At 40.2% G+C, this 8,635-nt stretch overlaps 1 protein-coding gene across 1 annotated transcript; it reads left to right on the top strand.

Moving 5' to 3' along the window:
• Positions 1–1,540: 1,540 nt before the first annotated feature.
• Positions 1,541–7,212, top strand: casp3a (caspase 3, apoptosis-related cysteine peptidase a). Its single transcript, XM_069167681.1, has 6 exons — positions 1,541–1,726; positions 2,065–2,198; positions 4,637–4,765; positions 4,900–5,075; positions 5,186–5,294; positions 5,390–7,212. The coding sequence occupies exons 1-6, from the start codon at positions 1,662–1,664 to the stop codon at positions 5,617–5,619; spliced, it is 843 nt and encodes a 280-aa protein (XP_069023782.1). The 5' UTR covers positions 1,541–1,661; the 3' UTR covers positions 5,620–7,212.
• The last annotated feature ends 1,423 nt before the right edge of the window (positions 7,213–8,635 follow it).

The following is an 8,635-nucleotide window of genomic DNA, read 5'->3' as shown; positions in this document are numbered from 1 at the left end:
TCCATAAATTGGGGGCTCTGACTGAAAATGCTTCATCACCTTTAGTTTTAAGACGTGTCTCCAGAACAGATACACGTTTTTTTGTCTGAGGAAGTCACATGTCAAGTCACAGTGTTGTGCACCAACTTCTCATAACCCTGTGACCACATGACGGTTCAGCTGGTGCCTTCTGATGACAGAAAGATGACTTTAAGAAAAACATTCAATCACTGAAAAATAAAAACAACCATAAATCTTTTGACACATTAGTGGAAACAGAAGCAGGGCCTCTTTCAAAAAAAGTTCAGTCACAAGTGTGTTCCTCGTGGCACTGTATGGAGGGTCTTGACACAGCATGTAGCTGCTGTCGGGATGAGGTAATTAGGGCCCGAGCACCGAAGGTGCGAAAGCCCTATTGTTATTCGTAAAATTATTATTCTCGTTCTTTATTTTTCTCCGCAAAAAAACTGCCTTTTTGGAGGCTTTGTCATATTCAAAAACTCATGAAAGTGGATACACACGTCTCCCGATGAAAAATGTCATATTCTAGTGGAGTCGCGAGTGGGCGCGGCCGAATGGCTCGCCGGCGCCCCCTAAAGACATGCCCCGGCGGCCACATTTACCTACATTCATAGAAATAATTCGTTTTCGTCTATACATGTGCTTGTAAAGTGGCGGCCATTTTGAGGGCCTCGCCATATGAAACTACGAGTTGCTTTAAATCTTATGTACATGGACCGACCGTCTCCAAACATCACAGGTATGATAAAGAGCCCTGAAGACCCCCGTGTGGTAATATTGAGTCATAGCGCCCCCTGGTGGACACTGGAAATGACACTTTCACGTTCTACGTGGAGCTGGTTGATCACATGAACGTAAAGTCGGGTCACAATAACATAAAACATGTAGTTGATGATATATATAAGTATTTTGTCAATGGGCGTCGCCGTGACGATGCGGCAAAGTTTGAGGTCTGGCTGTGACACAGGAAGTTGATGTTTAAGGTCAAAGGATGCTTGAAACCTCACGAAACGCGTCACACACATCCGGCGTGGTGAGACAACGATCCGGGATGTGTGTGACACGTTTCGTGTCGGATGTGTTTTGTGAGTGGGCGTGGCCAAACGTCTCGCCACGCCTCCTCAACTGCAGCTCCGACACCTAATTTCACCTGATAGTAATATTCCGTCACAGTCGTAGCGCCCCCTGCTGGAGACAGGAAACGAGACAAAAATAGCAACTTTAAACAGGGATATTCACTTCAGCGTGGGAGGGCCCGTTATCACTGCTTTCAGTTTTAATTCAGTTTTATATTTTATTTCTGGTGTTTAAAAAAAAAAAAAAAAGGATATACAAATTCAAATAAAGAGGTTAGAAATAAAGGATTTTCAGGTTTGGGTCTACAATTAGGCAACAACATTTTACAAGAGTATTTCTAAAATCCTAACTGGTAATCCGATCAGACAGGTCTTTGCCCTGAGTCGCCTCCCGCGCGGGACGTCACGGCGGTTAAAACGAGCGAATCTGCGCATGACATCATCTTCTTTGTTTACGAGGCGCAGCACTTAGTGCGACGTCCTCGGTTTGGTCTGAACACGGCTGTCTGCTGGGGCTGCTGCTTATCTCACAGGGCGTGTAATTTCACTGTTTTATCAACCGTTTAGTTTTGCTGACTCTACAATATGTCGGAAAACGGACGTGGACCTGGAGAGGACTCTACAGACGCAAGGCGAGACGATGGACAGAAGTGAGTCAGTTAATTTAGCCAGTCAGCATGTTTTATCTGCAGCAGCTCTGCTTTGTCCTGTTTTAAGTCTGCGCACAGTAATCAGGAAACTGGACGTATTCTGTTAGTCACAAGGAAGCTGCCGCTTATTTTACTCGTGTAAAAGCGTTCCTTACTGCATGTTTATTATCGTACGCACGGGTTACACATAATATGTAGTGTATATAAACAATGCGGTTTGTAATACACTACATATTATGTGTACCTTTTTTTTTTTTTTTCCTATGCTGCTGTAACAACCGAATTTCCCCACTGTGGGATTAATAAAGTCTAAACTCTTTTGGTTTGCTGTCCTCCAGGTCAGCGGGGTCTTCGTCCTCCTCTGTCCCCGTGGACGCCAAGGCCCAGTCCCGCAGCTTCAGATACAGCCTCAGCTTCCCCAGCATCGGCCAGTGCGTTATCATCAACAACAAGAACTTTGACAGAAGAACAGGTGATTGTTTGGTTTTATTTGGTTTGGCCTGTGGTCACTTTATTCTCTGACATACATATCTGTACAAAACAAACTCGAGATCAAATATATGTGATAACAGAAATGATTTAAAATCCAGCCTATTGCAACCCTGTTTCTTTTCACTTGGGGCCAAATGAGTTGTTTTACCTGTTGTATTGTTTCCAGTCGGTGGATGTGAGTTTTTCTACTTGGGAGCTTTCTGTTTTGAGCGGATGCTACTTGAGTGCAGATGTTTTAATCTCAGGCAGCAGGGCTCACCTTTCACCCGTCTGCTCCGCTGACAAGTGTCTGTTTATGTTGGGGATTATTTGTGGTGTTTATCCCTCCTTGTCACAATTTATCATTTCACTGCATTATGTTAGGTACACTGGAGTGGTTTGAACTCCATACAGAAAAGGCCAATGCTGGCGCCAGAGTAAGGCTTTGCTTCTGACGCTCGTCATCTCGGTGTATAATAAAGCAGGTCGGTCACCTCATATCTACACTTCACGAGGTGATCGGTGAGCTACGGGACTCAACTTACACTTACTGCTGTGGATACCATTGTAACTGCATCCCATGCCAGTTAATTAGACGTTCAGGTTAGCTCTGTGGCAGGCTGTGTTAGCTGTAGACAGAATGAGAACAAGTATTTATCCTTACATTTAATAACATATTACAATTCAGCGGCTGCTCAGGAAGTTCAGGCGCCCACATGACCTGCAGTATGATCTGATGCATACCACATGGGCATCCACTGTTTAATGAGTTCCTCTTCACCACTATAGAGGATTATGTGCATGAGGATTACCATTCTGTGCATAATTTAATGGCCGAAGCACTTGAATGTTCTGGTAGTCTTTTTTTCGGATGCCAGGATACAGAAAGCAACTACAGCAACTGTCATGTGTCCTTTGAGTGTCTATAATAATTTTGTGAAGCTTGACTATGTCCTGGAATTGCTTCTCTGAGGATATAACTGCTTTATGTCTGCAGTATTTGGAGATACTGTATGAAAGCTTCAGCTGGCCTCAGTCCTTGCCTGCCTTTTAGGGACGGTGTGAGCCTGAAAAACTGAAGAGTCGTGTCTGCTAATATTGAAAGAACCTCTAATGTCTGTCTGAGAAGACCTTTGCTAAGACTGCCAGGGAAGGCAGCTTCAGTCTGCTCTTATAGAGAATTACAGTCGCTGTATGTTGGTCTTATCTAGCTGTGAGACTTGTGTTTCGAAAACCTGTCTAGCAGGACTGGAAAAGCAAATATCAGTCAACAAATATGTTAATGTTTTAGGAGCAAGTACATCATACGAGTCAGGTAAACATCAGATGAAGCGCTGGGGAATATATTGATATATTGCGATAAGAGACAAGATATGGTCGTAGAATTTGGTTATCGTAATATCATGCAATGGCATAAGTGTTGTCTTTCACCGGTTTTAAAGGCTGCGTTACAGTAAAGTGATGTAATCTTCCAAAAATAGCAGTCTGTTATTTGCCATGACCTGCTTTTAGTCATTACATCCACATTAGTAATAAATATTTATCGAACATCTTATTGTGTAACTATTTAGCGAAAGCACTAATAGTTGTCCCTACAATATCGATTTCAGGGGTATCTGCTCTGAAGCAGCAATTGATCCTGTATTATCTAGTTTATTTAATTTTTTTTACTGCAGATGTGTGAGGTTGAAAAGTACAGTATTTTTTTTTAAATTTTTTTTTATTAAAGCACTACAATTTCGGCATATTACCTTTTAACAATGGACCTGAAAAATGACACTTTTTAGTGTCATTGATACATTGGAGCGTTCAGAAAAACTAGACTCCCCCAGTAATAATTACAACTTGGGTGTTGATGTGTGCTCTATTTACAAGTGGAAAACTACGGTGGATAAAAAAGTATCTCTGATATGAAGTGAATGTAGAATTAGGTTTGTCACCGTGGGAAAAGCCCATGTGTTACCTGAACCTTAACAATGGCTCTAATCAAGTGTCCCATGAAGCCATGACAGCGTGACATAAAGAACAAGAAAATCACATTCAACCTTCATTAGGTATTATTTACACCAGTGTTGGTCCTTTCATACTTTTGTTTCTGGCCGTCTGCTCAGGTTAAAGATGGGTGGAGTTTAAATCAGGTCACTGCAGATTATAGGTTTGACATAGTTTTCTCTTCATGCGCATGAAACTGAAAATGTCACCTGTGCTGTCCCAAATCAAACAGCTGTGTGACACGTAAACAAAATACTCCGTGTACCAACAGCATCGTAAATTAGACAGACCAATGAAACCATTTTTCATATGAAGTATTGCAGATAAATCCATATGGAAAACGTGTTTTAGTCTTTTGCCTGTAAAGAAAAAAGAAAGTTAAATGTGCTGTTTACTTTGTGGCCTTCAAGTAACCAGAACTATTCTGATTGTTTTCTTTCTTTTAAGGCATGAATCAGCGAAACGGTACAGACGTAGATGCAGCCAACGCAATGAAAGTGTTTACAAAGTTGGGATATAAAGTGAAGGTTCACAATGACCAGTCAGTCAAGCAGATGCAACAGGTGTTAGAGGCTGGTAAGTAAAGTGCAAAACTCATACAAATGACCCCACAACCTATACACGCACACGCATAAGGCTTGTACTGTTCGACGTCTTTTACATATTATGTGTCCGCTGTACATTTGGTTTTTTTCATCTTTGGTTTCCAGCGTCAACGGAAGATCACAGCGGCTCAGCCTCATTTATCTGTGTTCTGTTGAGTCACGGAGATGAAGGTGTGTTCTTCGGCACAGACGGCTCCATAGCGCTAAAGAACCTGACGTCACTTTTTCGCGGCGATCACTGCAAGTCGCTCGTGGGAAAGCCCAAACTCTTCTTCATCCAGGTATTGCATGAGTCTGTCTATGTGTCCACCAGCACAAACTCTCCTCGGGCTCTGCTCAGGTATATCTATCCTGTAAACACATCCTGTTTATTTGTGTGCACATTGAGTAGGCTTGCAGAGGCACTGATCTGGATGCAGGAATTGAAACGGACAGCGGAGAAGGCATGACAAAGATCCCTGTGGAAGCAGACTTCCTCTACGCCTTCTCCACAGCCCCAGGTCAATATTAAACACGGGTCATTTTGCATATATAATTTTTCCTGTCTAAACCTTGTATCGATACACCTCATATTCTATCATTCATCCATGCACAGGCTACTACTCCTGGAGGAATACTATGACTGGGTCCTGGTTCATGCAGTCACTGTGCGAGATGTTTGGCAAATATGGAAGGGAGTTGGAGCTCCAGCACATCATGACCCGGGTCAACCACAAGGTGGCAGTAGAGTTTGAGTCTGTCTCCAATTCTCCAGACTTTGATGCAAGGAAACAAATCCCCTGCATTGTGTCAATGCTGACCAAAGAGATGTATTTTTCTCCTTGATGTCGTCTCCATTAGAAAATTTGAGCCTGGCAGATGAAAGGCTGAGGCGAGTTGATTGGGAGGGTGTGAAATATTTTAGTTTACAGTTTCTAACTGAATTTCTCTTGAAACCTGCACATGTGATGCAGAGTCGCAGCCATATTTCACCAACTTGGCATTATAACGGCCTTCAGGGTGGAGTGTCGATCTTAAATGTATGGCTTTTTTTTTATTTTTTATTCAAGCAGCTCTCCTATTACATATTTAATCTAAAAAGCTTACTTCTTTTTTTTTTTTAAACAATTTCATCATAAAATGAAATCATCAAAGACCTGCATGTAATAATGGACCTTTAGGTCAAAGCTGACAGTGTGTTACCAGTCGATGCCTCACTGCTGTTTACACTATACACATTTCAGGGAAACATGCTGGGAACCAGTTTAATAGGAAGTCTGACTTCAGTTTTTTTGTCATCACGATATCATAGACGGGCTTCTGCCCTGCAACAACAACATTTTTACAAACCAGCCGTTTGTTGTAACTCGAGGGTCTGAGCCAGATGAAAGTCTGTTATGCAGTCATTCGGTCTGCAATTCTTTTGTCTTTATTTACACTCATGTAAGCTCTCCAATGCTGTGTCAGTGTCGTGACACCTAACCTGAAGGTTGCACAACCAAAACATAATCTTAGTACCTGATGAGTTGTGAAGCCTGAATGAAAACGGCACCTGAGCTCAAAGTGTAAATTAATCAGGACAATACTGTGTAAGATGACATGGGATTTTGGGGTTATAAAGTTCAGATATAGATTTTTCTTTATAGTTTTATTTTTCGGCTGACGTTACTCATACTTGAACTGAACTTTACATTTCACTTTCAGCAGTCGTTAAAAGGCCAGATGAACCTCATGAAGGGCAAAGGTTAGGGCTAGTTAGGGATAAAGTTAGATTATTAAGTTTATTTATTGATTACTCAATTGGCAGAAAATGTATCTCAAGGTTGTTTCTTTTTCTTTCTTTCTTTAAGCAAAAAAACATGTAAAAAAAATTCTTCATGAAATAATGATGTGCCTCTGATAGTGATAGTGAAAAAAGGTTTAAGTACTCATGATGGAATAATCATGTTTTGCTTGAGTTTTTCTGCGTGTAATTACATGACACGGAAAACAAAAACAAATGAGCAACAGATTTGGAGACTGTTACACTAACAAAGCAGAGTGACATAATAGAGAATGAAGGACCCAACATGGCTAACTTTTATACTTCAATGGTGCAAATTTTTTATGAATTTGTACTTATGTGAAATCATGTGAAAACCAGATTACAGTGGACCATTGTACAACTCTGTCAGACAGCATCAGCTTATTTATAACGGACAAAGCACAATTTGAATGTGTACTGATCCCCATCATTTGAGTAGTTTTCAATATTTACAGCGAACTCACTGTATCTGTTACATGTGCTGTATTTCATATTCATTCATATACGATGTTTGACAATTCAGTTAATAAGTCATATTATGCAACATTTGGTATGAACAACGCTGTTTTGTAAGCAGCTGCACTGTGAGGTTGATGTTTTGTGTTTCTCCTAAATAAAGACCACTTTTCATTCTGTGTTGTAAAACTGTGATATTTGTTTTTAGGCTTGTAGATCTTAACAATATTAAACTATCACCAAAAATGATTGAACTCTTACAGATGTGTTCTCACGATAATCTTGCTGGTTTTGTTTGTATCTCGTACAACCTCTACAATCAATAATGGATTTGGTTCTGTGCGCTGTGTTGAGTGTAAACAGGCCGGATTATTCTAAATCTGGCCTGCCTGGAGGTGAGAAGAACTGGGCCACCAGATCCCAAAGCCCATGGCCAAATAAAACTGGGCCTCTGATTCTTTTACTGCCAGCACAGAAGCTCTTTACCTGCTTCCATCCAACCAGCCACTGTGTGAACACTGACCTGACTCAAACCAGTATTTTTGGTTTACTGATCTCTCTTTAAATTACATATTAAAACTCCATTATGACTCTGAACCTTCTAATTTAGGATCTCTTGCTCAATAGTTTGGTTCTTCACTACAATTTTTTTTAAACAATTTATGAGTAATCTGGTGAAAACTTTGTGCTAATTTTTTTTCCCCAATTATTAATTTTTTTTTGGAAAATGCTCATCATAATACCCTATATCACAATCACCTAATCAATTAATTAAAACACTGTTATGGAATAAGTATGGCGGTTAATAGCATCTACTGCAGCTGAAGATGCAAAACAACCGATACAGAGTAACTTTATTGATTTTTATTAACTTTATTGACATTGATTTCTGCCTATAAATGATCATGAGATGGCTCTGGTGGTTTAAAATGCAGGATGAAAAAAAAAAAAAAAAAAAAATCCTTTTATAAATACTACTATTTTGAAGGGTGCTTCCTAAAATGTGTTCTGTGGTGCCTTATTGGATTGCAAGATATTGTGAGGTGTTCCTAAGAAGTTGGCCTCTATGCAAAAGCATGCAAATGAGGTGAATACAAAAATTCCCTTCAGGATACTGCGGTCCAGTACAACTACAGTAGGCCTATAGCCTACTATCAACCATAGAACTGAGGCAACACACAAACAACTAAGTAGTCTTAACAAAAAATAGCATTTTAAGAAAATATCAGAACCTCCCTCTGGACAAACACTCAGGTTACCAAAGGCATACAGTCTTCCATATACCTGTAATGTTAATAGTGATGATGGTAGTCTTGTTGTTTGGGTGAGATGATGATGTCCTGATGTACAGCAGGTTTTATGATGCTGGCACTGGTGTACAATGTTTTATGTGATATGCTTGCATAGAGATGTTGAGGATATATATATATATTTTTTTTTACACATTTCTGTAGTAGGATTGTGTTTTATATGTTTTTTGATGTTTCAAATGTTTACGTGGGAATTATTTCTACATACCTGGCTGCGAGAAATGTCATTTCCTACAAGTAAACTTAAGTTGAAGTTGGCATTGCATTGCATCATACATGTGTTCATATTTTT

This window comes from Embiotoca jacksoni, unplaced genomic scaffold (genome assembly GCF_022577435.1).
Source record: "Embiotoca jacksoni isolate LCO1_2020_lvr unplaced genomic scaffold, fEmbJac1.0.p SCAF_4, whole genome shotgun sequence".
NCBI classification, from domain to species: Eukaryota; Metazoa; Chordata; class Actinopteri; family Embiotocidae; genus Embiotoca; species Embiotoca jacksoni.
Note: the sequence above shows the minus strand (reverse complement) of the source record. Positions and strands in the feature narration are given on the sequence as shown.